This window comes from Nerophis lumbriciformis, linkage group LG38, assembly GCF_033978685.3.
Source record: "Nerophis lumbriciformis linkage group LG38, RoL_Nlum_v2.1, whole genome shotgun sequence".
NCBI lineage: Eukaryota > Metazoa > Chordata > Actinopteri > Syngnathiformes > Syngnathidae > Nerophis > Nerophis lumbriciformis.
This window is the reverse complement of record NC_084585.2, coordinates 18,754,925-18,776,458: the sequence shown is the minus strand read 5'-3', so window position 1 is coordinate 18,776,458 and position 21,534 is coordinate 18,754,925. Positions and strand designations below refer to the sequence as shown.

General features: G+C 39.5%; 2 protein-coding genes across 3 annotated transcripts in view; both read left to right on the top strand.

Moving 5' to 3' along the window:
• Positions 1-1,665: 1,665 nt before the first annotated feature.
• On the top strand, positions 1,666-6,170 carry LOC133578232 (uncharacterized). Its single transcript, XM_061932488.2, has 6 exons — positions 1,666-1,914; positions 2,011-2,130; positions 2,202-2,320; positions 4,645-4,795; positions 5,079-5,200; positions 5,270-6,170. Exons 1-6 carry the CDS (start codon positions 1,716-1,718, stop codon positions 5,978-5,980), a joined length of 1,422 nt encoding a protein of 473 aa, XP_061788472.2. The 5' UTR covers positions 1,666-1,715; the 3' UTR covers positions 5,981-6,170.
• Positions 6,171-18,751: 12,581 nt separating this feature from the next.
• The window catches only part of tmcc1b (transmembrane and coiled-coil domain family 1b), a 40,743-nt gene continuing 37,960 nt past the window's right edge, over positions 18,752-21,534 (top strand). The window contains exon 1 of one of the 2 annotated variants that reach the window (XM_061932169.2): positions 18,752-19,039. The gene's annotated coding sequence lies outside the window, so the exon portion shown is untranslated. The remainder of the gene's footprint in view (positions 19,040-21,534) is intronic. The other variant, XM_061932170.2, reaches the window with a different exon arrangement.

Here is a 21,534-nt window from a genome sequence, read left to right as displayed (position 1 = left end):
TGTTTGGATGCACTTTCTTATGCTATTGAATGACAATCTGTGTTTAGTTACAAATTACTGTGATTGGTTGGCGACCAGCCCAGGGTGTACCTTGTCTCTATACCAAAGTCAGCTGGGATAGGATCCAGCTTCCTTAATGAGGACAGGAGGTATGGAAAGTGAATGGCTAAATGAATTACAAATGACAAGCATAAAAAGAGGTAATCTAAGTTAAAAAAAAAAAAAAAAAAAAAATATATATATATATATATATATATATATATATATATATATATATATATATGCCCTGCGATGAGGTGGCGACTTGTCCAGGGTGTACCCCGCCTTCCGCCCGATTGTAGCTGAGATAGGCTCCAGCACGCCCCGCGACCCCGAAGGGAATAAGCGGTAGAAAATGGATGAATGGGATGGATGGATATATATATATATATATATATATATATATATATATATATATATATATATATATATATATATATATATATATATATATAAAAATACAGCCATCTTGTTAGTTGTGTATTCAAGATAGACCAATTATTTGATTTGCCATTTGATGATTTGTAATATTTATTCACTCTATGGAATGGATCCATATTGTCTTTATTTATACAACGGATTATATCAAATGTCTCATGCTGTTATGAGAACTTTGCTACATTGAAATTTTGAATTTAGTATTGTTAAGTCATTTTAATTTAATGTGTCAAAAGTGTAAATTGAGGTAAATAAGAGTGGTGTGTGTTTTTTACTGAATGTGATGAGTTCAATAAAATGTGTTTTATGAACGCTTTAATCTTGATTTAATGATAACAATATTCAGACAAAAATACTGGGGACGGCGTGGCTCGGTGTTAGAGTGACCGTGTCTGCAACTTTAGGGTTCCTGGTTCGATCCCCAGCTTCCACCATCCTAGTCACATCTGTTGTGTCCTTGAGAAAGACACTTCACCCTTGCTCCTGATGGGTTGTGGTTAGGGCCTTGCATGGCACCTCCCGCCATCAGTGTGGGAATGTGTGTATAAATGGGTGACTGTGGAAATAGTGTCAAAGTAGAAAAGCGCTATAATCAATTTAACTTTTACTGTGGAACTTGTTAAGTCATTTGGATTTAACATATTTTATATGTAGCTTTTTTACTTTATAATAAATCCCTAAGGAAATATACGTATATGCATTAATTTTATTAGAAACAAATATGTATATACAATCATATAACTGTGCACAGCAAATGGTTGAGAAATGATTAATTAATTCAAAATATATTTTTTTACTGACTGCGATGCATTCAATAAAATGCATTAAATAAACTCTCTCATCATTGATTTGATAGTCATGTTAGAATTATACATACTCAATTATTTTAATTTGTGTACTTTATATCATACCTTTACAAGTATCAGTATCATAACAAAAAATGCATAATTTAATGTAATCCTATTTCATCCTATAAATCTAATATTTATTTATTTAATCTCTTTTTTTCTCTTTTATTTGTTTATGCGCTTACACTACATGGCTACAAGTACAATTGGTATATAATGAGTTAGGCCAAGCCATGAAGTGCTGAAAAAAATCAATGACACCTCCACCAGGTGTCTCTCCATTGTGCTGTGATTGGCCAACCAATTAGGCGGATGGCAGCTATATGTGAGCTGCACCCTTGGACATTTGTGCTCAGTGCTGAGAAAACAAGAAGAATCATATCAAGCGTGATGTATTGGCAAGCACCCGCATTGTGTTTCCTCCTGATTCGAATGTGTCATGGAGGAACAGTTGAGCCAAAATCTTCTCCTCATGTGGGCCAAAGAGGACGGCTTCAATTCAGCAATGTTTTGTCTCGTGAGGGACCGGCACGGCACGGCTCGCTCACTTTCACTCTGGACAATACGAATAAATCAAAAACCAATCCTGGTGAGTTGTACTGAATATCTCATAATTGTTTGTACGAGCATCATCGCATGTCTTTGTTTGCAGAACTTCTCTCATCTTACCTGTGCTTGTTTGCAGCGTTTAACAGCTTTTTGAATGCCAAACTCAAGCGCATGGATCACTCTGTGCAATGTGGTGACGACGCCATGACGCTGAGGGTCAAACGGGTCAGAGCGCCTCATTTTCTAGTGGATAGCGGTAGGTTTTGTACGAGGCTTGCAGTGCGGCATGGCTTTATCAACACTTTGACTTGTTGTTTGGGAAAACAGGTGAGGGAACTCTCATCCCAGTCTCTAAAATGCCCTCCACGTGTGGCTTTTCTGTGAGGAGGTCCCGCAGAGACGTACTTTTGGACGCTCCTTACCAGGGATGTTATGTTACCCGACGGGTAAGAAAATAACATGTTTATCGAAGACACTCTCAATATCCTAAATTTACTGTCCCTATTGTGCGTAAAGAGCTGGCCCGGAGGTCCATTTCTTTTAGAGCCCCTTTTGACTGGAATCATCCGCCTGTCTCTGAGGTCTTTATCAACAATTGGTCCCTTCAAAATGTATTTTTGTTTCTTAAAACTGAATGCCACTCTATGTAGTATGTCCTTGGTTGGAATTTAATTTATTTAATATTATATTTATTTTACTGCATTATGTTGTTCTATTGTAAATTCTGGGAGAATTGTGTGAGCTGAGAGATATCTGAGCAAAATTGTCTTTAATGATTGTCTGTAATTGTTTGTTGTGCAACTTGTCCTGTACTGTAGTGTGATCATTTTAAATGTCTTTGGTCCCCCTTGAAAACGAGATGCTGCATCTCAAGGGGTTTTTCCATGAATAAATTCAAATCAACTGAATACAAAGGCTTTTACATCTGGACTATGGTGTTAAAACATGTGAAAGGAGAAGTAAGGAAACCATCAGCTGCATTGTCATAGAAGTGATTGTTCCATAATGTGGAAATCATGCTGTAATGTGTAGGCCAGGCCAGTCATTGGCAATTTCTAATCATGTAGGGATGTAGCGATAACGCCCGAAGATTAGTATTACCGTATTAAATAAAATGATCCAAAAACTGATTGATAACCACGCTGATAAAAGTATGGATTGACTACCCTTTGCTTGACCCTGGCCGAGTCATACCAAAGACTATAAAAATGGGACCCATTGCCTCCCTACTTGGCACTCAGCACCAAGGGTTGGAATCGGGGGTTAAATCACCAAAATGATTCCTGGGTGTGGCCACTGCTGCTGCTCACTGCTCTCCTCACCTCCCAAGGGGGTGAACAATGGGATGGGTGAAATTGTGTGTGTGTGTGTGTGTGTGTGTGTGTGTGTGTGTGTGTGTGTGTGTGTGTGTGTGTGTGTGTGTGTGTGTGTGTGTGTGTGTGTGTGTGTGTGTGTGTGTGTGTGTGTGTGTGTGTGTGTGTGTGTGTGTGTGTGTGTGTGTGTGTGTGTGTGTGTGTGTGTGTGTGTGTGTGTGTGTGTGTGTGTGTGTGTGTGTGTGTGTGTGTGTGTGTGTGTGTGTGTGTGTGTGTGTGTGTGTGTGTGTGTGTGTGTGTGTGTGTGTGTGTGTGTGTGTGTGTGTGTGTGTGTGTGTGTGTGTGTGTGTGTGTGTGTGTGTGTGTGTGTGTGTGTGTGTGTGTGTGTGTGTGTGTGTGTGTGTGTGTGTGTGTGTGTGTGTGTGTGTGTGTGTGTGTGTGTGTGTGTGTGTGTGTGTGTGTGTGTGTGTGTGTGTGTGTGTGTGTGTGTGTGTGTGTGTGTGTGTGTGTGTGTGTGTGTGTGTGTGTGTGTGTGTGTGTGTGTGTGTGTGTGTGTGTGTGTGTGTGTGTGTGTGTGTGTGTGTGTGTGTGTGTGTGTGTGTGTGTGTGTGTGTGTGTGTGTGTGTGTGTGTGTGTGTGTGTGTGTGTGTGTGTGTGTGTGTGTGTGTGTGTGTGTGTGTGAAAAACAAGAGACATTGTCTTTCCCTGTTAATACTCTATACCCCAATCTAAACTGGTACAAATAAATGGTCTAAACCAGAGGTCCCCAAACTAGTCCGCGGGCCGGAAGTCTGAAATAAAATGTATTTTTATTTTATTTTAAATCTGTCTTTTCTAATCTGTTTTCTACCACTTGTTACTCTCGGTGTTTCCTAGCCGCTCAGGCAAATCATATTGTCTAAAAAAAAAAAAAAAAAAAAGCATTTTCCCATCGATAACGTGACATCATCGCGCTCGGAATATAAATATTTATATACAGCTCTGCCCCGGCCAAATTTTTTTTAACCCAATGCGGCCCCCCCGAGTCAAAAAGTTTGGGGACCCCTGGTCTAAACTAAGATACAGTATTTCCATTGAACATATAGGCTGTGCTGTTTTAGCACAAAGTGATCGACTTATACTCTACTGTGCCGATTTGTAACAGACGTAATTCTAAAATGTTTACAAATTTGAAATAGAAGAAACATTTTTAAACGCATACAAATAATATGGCTCTTATGCAGCCGGAACAATATTCAATGTTTCCTCTGCCAAGAAGTATGTTTATTTTAGTTCTCAAAAAATATATATTTAAGATTTTAGTGTGTATTGGTACTTTTTTGAGCACATTCAACAATATCATGATCATTTTGGTCACAATTACCAAAATATGAAATTTTCATATGGTTTCATCGCTACATCTGACAATCCTTACAGCTACATCCTATGCCTTTTATTTATTTGTATCTGTACTGCAGGGCGGTGACTATGTACTGCCACTTCGTCTATGGGGGACACCGATGACCATTTCGTGCCCTGCCATGTCTATACCACCCTCAGTTTCCTGTTTCCCTACTGGGATGACGGTCAAGATCGGAGGCATTACAGAAAAAGATGTCAAAGTGAAAGGTAGTTATGTTTTACAATGTACAGTACTTCACAATTTTAAGGGAACCCTCTTCATAGGTCCGGCCAAATTTGTTTAACCCAATGTGGCCCCAGAGTCAAAAAGTTTGGGGACCCCTGATTTAGACTTAGACAAACTTTATTGATCCACAAGGGAAACTGTGGATCAATACACATTGACTACTCTAACATATGTCCAGGTCTGCATTCTACAGCATTTCCCCCTGAAAGTCTACTGAAATGGACTTGTTTTGTACAAGACTTAATTACCCCTGTTGTACTGCAGTGTCGGACACATGGAGGTCCCTGTCGTCCATGTGCAGCAGTTGTGGACTTTCCGTAGAAGCATTCTCTGGAGGACTTTCCTTCACTGCCCCCTATCACAAAGGCTTGTGCATAGAGACAAAGGTAAACATGCAGGCCATGCTTGTGGAAGCAAGTGTTCAACCTGTGTTAAGTTCATCTTTTCTTTTACAGGATGATGTGCATACTCTGTCAGTACTTCTGGCTGATGTTGAGCTGTTGGTCACATGCCCTTCCTTACCAGAGAACAATCCAACGCCTGAGACAACCACACCCCTTAGTCATTACCCCCAGTTTGTGTCCCACCCTGGGGCGTCCTTGCACGCATTTGCGCAGATGTTGAAACCTCCTCAGTTACATGCGGCACCACGTTCCGGAATGAACTCTCAACACCAAGGAATGCCGCCGTTTATGCACGAGATGTTGCCGCACTACTTCTGGTTTCCTAGGCATGCAACACAAGCTCCACTTCAAAACCCTGGAGCTCACCCAGCCCTATTGCACCCACATTATGGCTTTCCTTATGTCTCGCAATTCCACATGGCACCGTGGCTCTCCCAACCAGCAACCTCTCCTTTGACCACTACTATGACTAGTACTACTACGGAGGCTACGCTAACCACAGAAGCCCCCACTCAGAAAGTACTTCCAAAACAGCTGTGGCTGCCATCTGGCCAAATTCAAACGGTTCCTGGTCTTGCAAACACCCACCCTGAGCTGACTGCACCGCAGGCTTACCAGATCCCAGTTCTGTACCCCCCAGGGAAATATTTCCCTGGCCAACATAAGCCCTTTTACTACCCGCCGCCTTATCTGCCACTCTACTACCCGCATCCTCAGAAGATGCATGGATTTGCAAATCCTCCAGCCGACCATCCTTCATAGGCTAATAGCTTTAGCAACACGCTAATGCAAACCCCTTCTCTTCGATCACGCAGGAGCTGGTGGCGAGTGACGCTTCCCAGTAAGGTCACAGCCAGACAGGTTTTTTTTTTTTTTTCCCCCCGTTGTATTTAACAAAATGAACTCTTGGAAAGCCTGGGAAATAAAAAGTGATTCATGATTCCAGTTGTCTAAATGAGTCCCATTGAGGTTTACAAATTACTGTCAAAGGAAAAACCCAAGATATTTTAAGTTATGCTTTAATGGTAAAACTAAATAGATGTTTACAGTAGGTCCTACGGTAGTGCATGAGCAGAAAACTCCAAAATATACTCCTGAAAACAAATGTGAGACCCCACAGGTGTTTATACTGTGAGTGAATATAAATGTGCTATTTCCCCCCCTCAGTTATTGGTTGGTATCCATGTTTAGCTAAACCCCTTCAAACTGACAGTTATTCCCAAATAGTAGTTAAATCTAGTAAAAGTAATTTCATCCGAAGGCAAATGTGCAGCAACATCCAAACTCTCCAAACAGAAATAAACCAAAAATACAAATGCTACAATCTCCAACACTGCAAGATTATAAGCAAAATACAGTAGAACTGAAAATGTCAATGTGGTTACAGTCCCACATTTGAAAAAGATGGTTTTAGGTTCATTTAAGACATTGTCAATAGGTGTGAATGAGTGTCTGTACATGCACTGTGACTGATGTTTGAGGCTCTTTGTGGCCCACAGCTCGTTCTTTATTGCTCTATGGCATATTCTAAAACTTAACTAAAAAATATATATATATATTAGAGATGCGCGGTTTGCGGACACAACCGCGGAGTCCGCGGATTATCCGCGGATCGGGCGGATGAAATTAAAAAAAATAAGATTTTATCGGGTCGGGTCGGGCGGATTAATTAGATTTTTTTTTTTTTTTTTTTTTGCGGGTGGCAGTTAAACCAATTCGGAAATATATATACATAGTTAAATGTTACCCACATACGAAAAACGAGCAGGCACCTGCTGCATATGCCACAACAAAAGAAAAGAAAAGAGATGGACACTTTTACGGAGCGGAGAAGGGACGCCTCGCCGGGGTCCGGGACCGAGGCCCCTTCCCCCGAGAGGGCCCCACCGGGAGCCGTAGCTGAGGCGATCCGCGAGAAGGGCCCGACGCACGTCCAGGGTCACTACCGCGCCCACCGCACCGACACCCCGCCTCGTCCGCTTTCGCCGCGGCCGGCGTCACGCGCAGCAGGTAAGCAGCTTACCTGCCCGCCACCCCCGTGGCCGGGGGCTCGTAACATGGGTCACTCCGCGCGCTCCGCCCGCGCAGCTTACCTGCTTGCCACCCCTGTTGCCGGGGGCGCGTAACAGGGGTCACTCCGCGCGCAGTGCGCTCACGAAAGGGGTGGGGCTCACCCTGGTTGATATAGAGAGCAGGACGGTGGCCATGGAAGTCGGAACCCGCTAAGGAGTGTGTAACAACCCACCTGCCGAATCAACTAGCCCTGAAAATGGATGGCGCTGGAGCGTGGGCCCATACCCGGCCGTCGCCGGCAGCGAGACGCGCTTGGAGGTGCGCTCAGCGCGGCTCCCATATGATTGCGCACTGGTGTGCGTCTGGGTCGTGACAGCGTGGCACGCGAATGTCTGTGCATTGGATCAGTCTCCTTTCTTTAACAGGCAAAAGCTTTATAACCTCACCATACCTGCCAACTTTTAAATCAGAAAAACCTAGTAGCCAGGGTCCAAGGGCCGCAGGCCCCGGTAGGTCCAGGACAAAGTCCTGGTGGAGGGTTCAGGGCTTCGCCCCCCGACGCAAAATGATTATTAGCATTCAGACAGGTTAAAATGTTGCTAAAACCATCACTTTTCTATCAGTCACAGTGACTTTTCAAAACAAAAATATTACAGCAAAAATCATATGGGTTGATTGACATGTTTATTCTGTAAGCTAACTTCAATAGTTTGAAATTATTTTGACAGTTAATGCCAGTTATCCTGTCAACCTTTCACAAGACTTCAATTTGTTAATTGAAAGTATAAATAGTATAAACACTTTTAACAGTATGTCGTGCTGTGAAATACAGCCGACAGGATTGCGCATGCATGGTGCAGGAGAACAAAGGACTTCTTTCATTTAAGGTTTGTGATAAACCATCAAACTCATTCGTTAAAAGGACTCTATAGTAATATAAAGCGAATTTTTCTGGACATTATCATGCAAGAAAAGTTTATTTTTGGGATCGCGATCACCGCGTAATGATTTTTAAAGGTTGCATTACATTATTAACTGTCCCATGTGATCAGCCAGTGCGATTGGAAGTCCATGCTCAATTATTGCCTCCGTAAATAAAACTTCGGCATTTATCACATCCAAAGAATCTGTTTGGGCGACGAAAAACGTTGAAAGTTTTCCACTTGTATCGCTAGCAACGGCATTAGACTTGTGTTTTTTTGTCCCAACGTGGTCTTTTACATCGCTAATTCCTCCGTGTCCGATCGAAAAATCTTGTCTGCACAAGGTGCAATTCGCGTAGTTTTCACCCTTTTTTTTTTTTTTATTAATATTAGATATATAACAACGGGCGGATGGCGGGCGGGTGCAGTTCTGATCAAACGTTACATCGGGTGGATGGCGGATGGTTGACGACTTTCTGACGCGGTTGCGGATGAAATAATTGCCTATCCGCGCATCTCTAATATATATATATATATAGCAAAAAATGATAGTGGGGGAAAAAGGTTGAAATATGTATACACTTTGATAACTTTACAGTATGTAACATCTATGCCAGGGATACTAAAACTTTTTGCCTCCATTTGTCAAAGTGAAAATGTGCCATCAGGCAGTAGGCCAAAGACAGCAATTTTAAGCGTGAAACCCCAATTGCCAAAAAGTTCCTATATTGAGTACCAATGACCGATGGCAAATAGTTAGCCTTGCAAAAAATGCCATCAAGGATGGTGTGAGCGTTTAGTGTCCCAAACTTATTCACTTCCGATATACGGATATTGATCCGCTCAGATACCAAGAATCATACATAGTGTAGAATGTTAGACAAGGTTTGATCAAGAGAAATTAGTCAGAGCACAATAGTAAGTATGAAAAACTGTGACCTATTAGCTGTCTGAAATGGACTTGGACTTCTTTTGTCATTCAAATTTGAACTTTACAGTACAGATAAGAACATTTTGTTGCATTTGTTGTAGTGCAGGATAAAAGATCAATAAGGTGCAGAGTGTTTGCATTTACAAAAGAAGGTGCAGATATAAATAGATTTACTGTACAGATAAATATATTGCACTTCTGCATATGCATCCACGTTTATGGATGTATGTTATATTGTCTTTATAGTCCAGCGAGTTAATCTGTTTTTTGGGGGAATTGAGGGGATTATGATGCATTCAAGAGTCTTACGGCGTGAGGGAAGAAGCTTTTGCAGAACCTGGAGATTCTGCTACGGAGGCTGCGGAACCTCTTTCCAGAGTCCAGCAGTGAAAACAGTCATTGGTGGGGGTGGGGGGAGGCTCTACTGATTTTCTGAGCCCTGGTCAGGCAGCGGCTTTTCGCGATCTCCCGGATAGGAGGAAGAGGAGTCCTGATGATCTTTTCCGCCCGTCCTCACTACTCTCTGCAGAGACTTCCAGTCTGAGGCACTGCAGGCTCCAGTCCAGACAGAGATGCAGTTGGTCAGTAGGCTCTCTATAGTGCCTCGGGAGAATGAGAGGAGTACTTATGCTGTCTTTAAGTTGAAGTGGAGTCGTAATTTTATTTTATTTTTTTTGGCAAAATTTAGTCATAATTCAACATGAAGTAAGTTCAATAATGCAGACATGTGCATACTTTCTAATACGCCATAGAGACTTTGTATGTGTAAGTAATATGCAACTATAATTACTTGATACTTGTTTATATTTACAACTGTGCTGTTTTATTTACATCTGAGTTTAAAAGGTCAGTATGAATATGTATCATATTTGAAAGCCACCCTTTGGCAGGCCAAATCAAACAACTCAGCGGGCCAAATATGGTCCCCACGGCCCCACTTTGGGCCGTGGTCTACACAGAGGAGAAAATCAGCTATTTTACATCCATCCATCCATCCAATTTCTACCGCTTGTCCCTCTTGGGGTCGCGGGGGGTGGCTGGAGCCTATCTCAGCTACATTTGGGCGGAAGGCAGGGTACACCCTGGACCTCATCGCAGGGCCAATACAGATAGACAACATTCACACACACATTCACACACTAGGGCCACTTTTTTCCAGTTTATTAAAAACTTATGAGGCTGTTCAGTGTTAACACTTTATTCACCTTAATTTTCTTTCACCCACCATATGAGGGCTTGTAAAAAGAATTGAGGAAAAACAAATGTATTGCTGTAATATAGCGTTGCGTAAAAGTATAGACATAAATGTTATATTGTGTTGAATGGATGTATAAACATAATTGTAATTGTGTAGAGTTAATTGGATGTCCATCCATTCATCCATCCATCCATTTTCTACCGCTTGTCCCACTCAGGGTTGCGAGGGGCTGGCGCCTATCCCAGCTGCACTTGTGCTGAAGGCAGTGTACACCCTGGACAAGTCGCCACCTCAACCTAGGGCCAACACAGACAACCATTCAGACTCACATTCACACACTAGGGCCAATTTAGTGATGGCAATCAGTCTATCCCCAGGTGCATGTTTTTGGAGGTGGGAGGAAGCCGGAGGGAACCTACACAGTCACGGGGAGAATATGCAAACTCCACACAGAAAGAACTTGGGAGCTGAGCTTGGGAAGCAAACTCAGGACTTTCTCGCTGTGAGGCACAAGCGCTAACCACTGCGCCACCATGAATTAAACATAATTCGAATAGTGTAGTGTTAAGTCGGGGGTCAGGAACCCGCGGCTCTAGAGCCACATTCGGCTCTTGAGCGACGCCTTGGTGGCTACATGGAGCTTTTTCAAAAATGTATGGAAATGGAAAAAAAATGGGGTGAAAAATATTTTTGTTGTTGTAATATGGCTTCTGTAGGAGGAAAACTACGACACAAACCTTCCTAATTGTTAGAAAGCCCACCGTTTAATATGTTTATGTTTATGCTTTACTGATAAGAGTATTTGGTGAGCGACGTTTTGTCGTACTAATTTCAGAGGCCCTTGAACTCACCGTTGTGTGGACTGTGACTCAACAGTTTGTTTACACGTATAAATTTGTCCGACGCTGCCACAGAAAAATGTGTTTTATGCCACTTCTTCTTTGTCTCATTTTGTCCACCAAGCGTTTTATACTGTGCGTGAATGCACAAAGGTGAGCTTTGTTGATATTATTGACTTGTTATGGAGTGCTAATCAGGCATATTTGGCAACTGGATGACTGCAAGCTAATCAATGCTAACATTTAGGCTAGCTGTATGTACATATTGCATCATTATGCCTCGTTTGTAGGTATATTTGAGCTCATTTAATTTCCTTTACTTATGTCCTCTGTGTATTTAGTTTATTTTCCATGTTTCATGACACATTATCTGTATGTAATATTGGATGTATTTCTGAGTGTGCCATGTTGTTCCAGACCACAGCAAACGTTGGCCAGCTTGCGAAGATTGTAATAAATCCATTAGAAGTAGACAGCCTGCCGTTCCCTTTAACTTGGAAACACACATCTATACCTTTGGCCATTCTAAGACAGTCATTTCCAGGAGTTATCTCACCCTCTGAGAAAGTTTTACTAATGTTTTCCAATGTTGTAAAAATGTGTATAATAAATATTACATTTCAACATTTCTGTCAACGAACATTTGCGTCAGCCTGCGACTCATTTTGATAGTAGGCAAATATCATACTTGCCAACCCTCCCGAATTTTCCGGGAGACTCCCGAAATTCAGTGCCTCTCCCGAAAACCTCCCGGGACAAATATTCTCTCGAAAATCTCCCGATTTTCAGCCGGAGCTGGAAGCCACGCCCCATCCAGACCTGAGTGAGGACAGCCTTTTTTCACGACGGGAGGACAACTGGGTGACAAGAAATAAATCATCCAGACTAGAGATAAATTGTATTATTATGTTTATCTTACCTACAAATAAATATATTTATTAATAATAAAAAAAAAAACTAAATACATTTTTACTATATTTTGCTAAAAACATCAAAATTAATTGTATTTTTTCTGACTCCTTATTACATCCAGGCATTAGAATTATACATTAAAATAAACATATTTGAAATAATTAATTTTAAATTATCCTAATAATTCATTTAAAATGACCATATTTAATTATTAAAATAATTGCTTGTTTATCAAAGACTTTAGCATTTTATTCATTACATTTTGAAGCTCTCAGAAGCCAAGTTATGTTATATTCCTTAATATTTATTTATGCAAGTTTGAAGTATCAATTATCTAAACACAGTTTTGTTTGCATATTTCCAGGATGTAGATATATATATATATATATATATATATATATATATATATATATATGTATATATATATATATATATATATATATATATATATATATATATAAATAAATAAATAAATAAATAAATAAATATAAGGGAATAAGCGGTAGAAAATGGATGGATATATATATATATATATATATATATATATATATATATATATATATATATATATATATATATATATATATATATATATATATATATATATATATATATGTATGAAATACTTCACTTGGTAAATTCTAGCTGTCAATATACTCCTCCCCTCTTAACCACGCCCTCAACCACGCCCTGCCCCACCCCTGACCACGCCCCACCCTCCACCTCCCGAAATCGGAGGTCTCAAGGTTGGCAAGTATGGCAAATATAGCTATTTAGCCACTTACATCATGTGTTGCCACCATTATAACACTTATAAAATTATTTTTATTTTTTGTGGCTCCAGACAGATTCCTTTTTTGTATTTTTGGTCCTATATGGCTCTTTCAACATTTTGGGTTGCCGACCCCTGTGTTAAGTGGATGTATAAACATAATTGTAATAGAGTAGTTAAGTGGATATACGAACATATATGTAATAGAGTAGTGTTAAGTGGATGTATAAACATAACTGTAAACATGTAGTGTTAAGTGGATGTATAAACATAATTGTAAACATGTAGTGTTAAGTGGATGTATAAACATAATCATAATAGTGTAGTGTTCAGTGTATGAATAAACAAATGTAATAGTGTAAAGTGGATTTATAAACATAAATGTAATAGTGTAGTGTTGAGTTAATGTATAAACATATACAGTATATAATAGTGTAGTATTAAGTGGATGTATAAGCATAACTGTAATAGAGTAGAGTTAAGTGGATATACGAACATATATGTAATAGAGTAGTGTTAAGTGGATGTATAAACATTAATGTAATGGAGAAATGTTAAGTGGAAGTATAAACATAATTGTAATCGTGTAGTGTTAAGTGGATGTATAAACCTAATTGTAGTAGTATAGTGTTCAGTGCATGAATAAACAAAAGTAATGGTGTAAAGTGGATTTATAAACATAAATGTAATAGTGTAGTGTTGAGTGAATGTATAAACATACATATAATAGTGTAGTATTAAGTGGATGTATAAACATAATTGTAATAGTGTCATGTTCAGTGTGTGTATAAACATAAATATAATAGTGTAATGTTAAGTGGATGTATAAACATAAATATAATAGTGTAATAGTCTTGACACTGAAATCGCTGCCGTTGTGTCCTTGGGCAGGACACTTCACCCTTGCCCCAGGTGACGCTCGCACTGATGAATGAATGATGAAAAAATGATAGGTGGTAGTCGGAGGGGCCGTAGGCGCAAACTGGCAGCCTCGCTTCAACCAGTCTACCCCAGAGCAGCTGTGGTTACAAATGTAGCTTACCACCACCAGGTGTGAATGAATGATGGGTTCCCACTTCTCTGTGAGCGCTTTGAGTATCTAATAATAGAAAAGCGCGATATAAAATCTAATCCATTATTATTATTATGTTAAGTGGATGTATAAACATAATTGTATTAGTGTCATGTTAAGTGAATGTATAAACATAAATATAATAGTGTAGTGTGTTAAGTGGATGTATAAACATAAATATAACTTTGTAACTTAAGGATTTAACATAACATATCTTAACATAAGGAAACTTAAGGTGCCTACCGAGATTCTGGTGCAGTTTTATTCAGGAATCATCGAGTCCATCCTCACCTCCTCCATCACCGTGAGGTTCCCCGGTGCCACAGTCCAGGATAAGCATCGACTGCAGCGCATCGTACGTGCTGCTGAGAAGGTGATTGGCTGCAAGCTCCCATCCCTCCAGGACCTGTTCACCTCCAGGACCAGGAGGCGTGTGGGTCGGATCACAGCTGACTCTTCTCACCCTGGACACAAAGTATTCTCCCCTCTCCCCTCAGGCAGGAGACTACGGTCCATCGAGACCCACACCTCCCGCCACCTGAACAGTTTTTTCCCCTCGACATGATCAATATTAAGATCTGATAGCTCAGTTACAGCTCATTTTATTACCTATTCTGTGTTATATGTGTTTTATGTTGCACGATTGCACCAAGAAAAATTCCTAGTTTGTGAACCCGTTCTCAAACAATGGCAATAAAAACTATTCTGATTCTGATTCTGATTCTGATTCTGATAATCGTGTAGTGTTAAGTGGATGTATAAACATAAATATAATAGTGTAGTGTGTTAAGTGGATGAAGAAACATAAATATATTAGACACAAAAAGAAGAAGAATAGTGTAGTGTGTTAAGTAGATGAAGAAGCATAATTGTAATAGTGTCACATTCAGTTGATGTATAAACATACATGTAATAGTGTCATGTTCAGTGGATGTATAAACATAAATATAATAGTGTAATGTTAAGTGGATGTATAAACATCATTGTAATAGTGTCACATTCAGTTGATGTACAAACATAAATATACTAGTGTCATGTTCAGTGGATGTATAAACATACATATAATGGTGTAGTATTAAGTGGATATATAAACATAATTGTAATAGTGTCATGTTCAGTGGATGTGTAAACATAAATATAATAGTGTAGTGTTCAGTGGATGTATAAACATAAATATAATAGTGTAGTGTTAAGTGGATGAAGAAACATAAATGTAATAGTGTAGTGTTAAGTGGATGAAGAAACATAAATTTAATAGAGTAGTGTTAAGTGGATGAAGAAACATAAATGTAATAGAGTAGAGTTAAGTGGATATACGAACATATATGTAATAGAGTAGTGTTAAGTGGATGTATAAACATAATTGTAAACATGTAGTGTTAAGTGGATGTATAAACATAATCGTAATAGTGTAGTGTTCAGTGTATGAATAAACAAATGTAATAGTGTAAAGTGGATTTATAAACATAAATGTAATAATGTAGTGTTAAGTGGATGAAGAAACATAAATGTAATAGTGTAGTGTTAAGTGGATGAAGAAACATAAATGTAATAGTGTCGTGTTAAGTGGACGAAGAAACATAAATGTAATAGTGTAGTGTTAAGTCATACTTGCCAACCCTCCCGGATTTTCCGGGAGACTCCCGAAATTCAGCGCCTCTCCCGAAAACCTCCCGGGACAAATTTTCTCCCGAAAATCTCCCGAAATTCAGGCGGACCTGGAGGCCACGCCCCCTTCAGCTCCATGTGGACCCATCCAGGTCCGCATGGAGCAATGTTGTTGTAATATATTGAGTTGGAGGCAATAAACAGGCGAGGGGATGAAGTATGTCTCTTTACTGTAGACTTCAGAACAGACTCACACACTTGACGTCAGGTGCGCAACACCACGTAAATCGTTGGCCAACCAAAAAGTAACCCCAGTACGCTATAGCCAACATTCACCAGGAGATGGCAACAGACAAACATAGATAACTCTGTGACATTCCTCCCCTTTTAGAAATGTGGAAGATACTTAAAAGAAATAAACAACCCAACCAAAAAATGCAGCAGCTCAATTAAAAAACTGTACTTAAGCCACATTCTTTTTTTTTTTTTTTTTTTTTAGTACTGAACTCTTAACCCTCATTTGTAAACAATAACATGCTTATTATACAAACAGTATTTGTACACCTTTAACACAGATTTTTATACTGTCTTCAGAGATTCAGTTTTTTTGGTGGTACTCGAAACCTTTCTGGGTATCTGCGGATCACTGGTGGGGTTTTTGTTGTGGGTGTTCTGGGTTCTGATGATGGCAACTCAGCAGCCCTTGAATCTGGTTCAATGATGAGACTAGTTTGTGTCTGACTCACTGATGGTCCTGATGATGGAACTGAAACAGCACTGTCCAGTTGTACTGATGGCACATTTTCTGCAACTGGTGGAAACTAGATAACTGGCAGTCTCTCCATGTTTTCTCGCCATGGTAACATGTGATCCACATGCACTGTGTGCTGTCTCTGTCCCTCTTGATAGATAGATAGATTGATATATATATATATATATAAGTATTTCTTATATATATATATGTATATATATATATATATATATATATATATATATATATATATATATATATATATATATATATATATATATATATATATATATATATATATATAAAAGAAAATACTTGACTTTCAGTGAATTCTAGCTCTATATATATATATATATATATATATATATATATATATATATATATATATATATATATATATATATATATATATATATATATGTGTGTATATATATATATATATATATATATATATATATATATATATATATATATATATATATATATATATATATATACTGTATATATATATATATATATATATATATGAAATACTTGACTTGGTGAATTCTAGCTGTAAATATACTCCTCCCCTCTTAGCCACGCCCCAACCACGCCCCCCACCCGACCACACCCACCCTCACCTCCCACCTCCCGAAATCGGAGGTCTCAAGGTTGGCAAGTATGTGTTAAGTCAGGGCCGGCCCGTGGCATAGGCCGTATAGGCAAATGCTAAGGGCGCCGTCCATCAGGGGGCGCCACGCCAGTGCCACAAATGTTGGAGAAAAAAAAAAAAAGTTGGTACTATTATTTCTAAATACAAAAAATAATCCCACGTTAATTAAAATGTAAAGTAAAGCCTATTCAATAGAAATATTATTTGTTACAACATTACGCCCCCCCCCTTCCCCCCGCACGGTGCGCCCCCTCCCTTCCCGTATCATGACTCTTTTTGGATGTCACCACATCAAAAAATCAACACAAGATGTCAAAACGGCCAAAACTGTCAGGTGCCCAGGGAAAAAAAAAGAGAAAAGAAGAGGAGGAGAAACGAGAAAAGACAGAGGTAGCAGGTAGGTGACGTTAGCCTACATGAAATTATTTGTCTCTTACAGAATATGTGATAGTAGCTGGCTTTTTAGCATTAAGCTAATGTTACATGATTCGGCAATTGCTAATCAATAAATAGCTAGTTCTGTTTTAACGTCGGGTTAATATTGTGGAGGGGGCTAAATTGTTATGGAAAATAATAATGTAACGTTAGGTAATTACAGTACTCCCACCTTACATTCCTCAGGGACATTTGTATTAGATCTTTTAAGCAGGTGTTTTTTGTTTACATTGTTATTGCCTTCTGGCTAGCTAATGTTTGCCCTGCAGGTAATAGTCACTTTTCCACCCCTTTATATATTAGGTATAGTTGTAAGCCTAGTTGTTAAAGTGCACATCAATAATGTTAATTAAGCAATATCACATGAGAGGGAATGCTGTTTTTTAATTTAAGCACTGCTGTGATTCGGTTAAAGATAATCATAACATAACATTCTCTTATAATATATGATACTGTTACTTTGCATTCTGCTATTCAGCATTTCACTGTAATGATGACAATAAATTGAATCTAATCTAATTTGCATATCAGTTAACATCATACATATATCTCTTTGGTTTTTCATCTATATTATATCATTTCATTTTATTCCTGGAATCATATGTTTTTATTATTAAACTGTAATACTCAATGGTGTCACATACTCCTTTCTTCAGATGCACTGTTGAAGTTTCTAAATCCCACCCCTGGGCCATCTACCACATCTACCGCTGCTGCCTCCACTTCAGCAGCACAACCCACCAGTTTTGCAGCAGCAAAACATACAGCCATCTCTTCACTTGATGAGAGATTTCAGAGCCTTGGAGAGGTGAATGACAAGTTTGGAGTACTCCTCAATTTCCACAACTTACAAAAAGAAGAGCTGCTACAGCCCTGAGTACTACTCTGACCCATGACAGCCAGCTGGACATTAATGGCACAGAACTTGCAATGGAAATGCAGAATTTCCCACCATTGCCATCAAAGAACATGACAAACATGGAACTCTTGACCTTCCTGCATGAGAAGAAGCTGGCAGAAATGTACCCCAACATGTGGGTTGCTCTGAAAATCTCTATTAAAAAGCACAAATAGAGAACTCTGTAGGATCCCCTTTTTTTGTAATATAGTTGTTAAAGTCATACTGGTTTGATATCTTGTTTTGTGCAGTGCCTTATTTATATTGTATTTTTAATTTATTTTATGCAACTTGTTGACACGTTTTATTTTGTGTTTATGTATGTAAAAAATATTGTATTTCATATATTCATTTTTTATTTTTTTTATTCATTTATTTATTCATTTTTTTTTTTTAATCTTGTTAACTATTCTGATTGTTAATTTGCTTTCTTTAAGTTAAAAAAAAGGTCAAAGACAAAGCTATTCGGTTTCTTGTGAGTATATACACTTCACTGCCGATGTGGGGGGGCGCCACCTAAAATCTTGCCTAGGGCGCCAGATTGGTTAGGGCCGGGCCTGTGTTAAGTGGATGAAGAAACATAAATGTAATAGTGTAGTGTTAAGTGGATGAACAAACATAAATGTAATAGTGTAGTGTTAAGTGGATGAAGAAACATAAATGTAATAGTGTAGTGTTTGTTGTGTTTGTATTGCACTGTCTGTCCTCCACTGTTGAGTGTTTCGACGCCGGGCACGCTACATGACGTCATCGTGGGAGTGTTCCTCCACAGGGAGAGATGAACGCTCACCAACACAATCCTCTCAGCGCCCACGTAAGTTGACGCCGATAAACCTACGACTTTGTCAATTACTCTGTGTGTGAAATTGGCGTTTGTTTACCGCCATGTGCCCTGTGCGAGGCTGAAGGGTTGCGCCGGCTTGTTTGTGCCTTTAGCGACGTGCCCGGATGTTCGCCCGGAGCTTGCTGGCTAACTAGCGGCTAGTTAGTTAGCCGCTAACAGCCGGAGCTAGCATGCTATCTGACAGACTGATTGGCCGGCGAGTGAGCGCCTGTTTAACTGTCAGGCCTGGCTTGGCTTGGCGGGGAGGGGGCGTTTGTTTACATTAGGGTTCAAATGAATATCAATTAATATAATGTTGTATGGTCAAATTATTTTGCCAACTACTAGAAATAATATAATTAAGGTTGACTGAAAACAATACAGTCACTAGCTCATTTATTACCATGCTGTGAAAGCTTACACCTTTATAACCATGACCATTTTTCGGTGTTCAATTATTCTGACGCGCCGAAAGCAAGAACCGTTCTTAGTGGGAGCCTTTCGGGCGCTGTTGTGCAAGCAAGGCACGCCGAATGACCTCAATGTGTCTCCTCCAACCTCGCATCTCGCACCGGTGTACGCCGTGCGATGAAGTAAACACCCTCCGGCGCCAACACCTTAGCCCGTACTGCTAAATTGTGTTTCGAGAGAGCACACAAGCCAACAAAAAGCCCACAACAATTCCCACACAGTTTAACTGCCTCAACAGTTAGCAGAAATTAGTAATTAGATGGACGTTTTGTCCTTACATACTGTACATGTGACTGCGTGCTGTTTAAACGTGAAGGCCTTGAAGAGTTAGCTAGCAAGCTGCTTGTTTCATCCTCTTCTTAACTCTAAACCGTTGAGCTCCGGCTATTAGTGCAGTAAAGTCGTTTGTTTGTGCAACCTTTTTAACATATAGCACTTAAATCAACGTGTGTCTTGCTACATCTTGTTCATACACTAAATGCACCTGTAACTTATTCATGAGCCCGAGAATGTCTTCTTGGTGGAGGCATTATACAAGTAAATGAACTGTACACTATTGACATTTGTTTTATTGTCAGACAGGGCAGCTGTAATTTAAAACAAGGCCAGTCTGCAATGGTCCCTTTGGGGGGCATTCACTCCTTAATTAACATTTGTGTAATTAGGCTGAAGGGCTTTGGTTGTCAGTGCTGAGATTGGACTGAACAAAAAAAATGTAGTCCACAGATACACTAACACACAATCTAATTTCTAAATGTCATTATTTAAACAAACAAACTGACCTAACGAACTCAATGACTCACGCTGCACTGTTCTTGTAATAATGGCCAACAATTTGTGCTCTTCCAGCCTTGCTAGCAAGGGCGAATTGTAGGGTTCGTACGGGTGCTTAAAAACCTTGAAAAGGCTTGAATTTTAATGTTGTGTTTTCAAGCAGGGCTGGGCGATATGGCCTTTTATTAATATCTCGATATTTTTAGGCCATGTCACGATACACAATATATATCTTGATATTTTGCCTTAGCCTTGATTTAACACTTGATGCATATAATCACACCAGTATGATGATTCTATGTGTCTAATTTTAAACTTTCATGCAGAGAGGGAAACCATAACTAAGTCCATTTACCAAAACTGTATTTATTAAACGGTTATTAAGCAGTGGCACAAACATTCATGTCATTTCCAAAACAGAAAGTGCAAGATTGTCAGACATTTTAAAACAAGCTATTAGTGCACTTTTGTGCATGATGTCACTAAGATGACACATCAAAATCACACTAAATTAAAGTGCACTTTTTGTACAGAACCCAACTACAATAGTTTAAAAACAAATAAAGTGCACTTTTGTGCATGATGTCACACAAGCTATTTCAATAACTGTCAAAAAAAAATGAGCTGCTTAATAGGAAATCAAATTGTGTATGTCCTTCGCTATGTGGTAGGTTCCTGCAGACGTTATCTCCTTCTGTTGTTGACAATTTTTTTCATATGGTGTTGATCTGGAAATGGTGGCTTGGGCATTTTGTTGGTGTGGTACCGAACGGAGATGTTGACATGCAGAATTTCAAGCATTCCTCATTCTCTAGCGGGTGACTTTTCAAATGATGCTGCACATTAGTAGTGCTGCTACTTTTTGTAGCAACGCTTTTGCCACATACTTGACATATTACGGTTGTCTGTTCAACATCTTGCCGCTTGAAGCCAAACTACCACCAGACGATAAACCCTGTGCTGTTTTTCTTGGGAATTAATTCTTCCTTCATTTGTTACCAGATTCACACCTTCTTTCTCTCGTATTACCACTCGCACCGCTCCGCTAGCACCACAGCTAACGTTACCTATGCCGCTACCTCTCTGCTCAACGAAGGCGTATGACGTTGCACGCACGACAGTATGTGACGTATGTAAGAAGGTGCGCTTGTTTTACGTCTCTGTGAGAAGGAGAGACAGGAAAGAATGAGAAACGCCTGTAGTGTAATGCCCGCAGCTAAAAGCAACTGCGTGAGAATGTA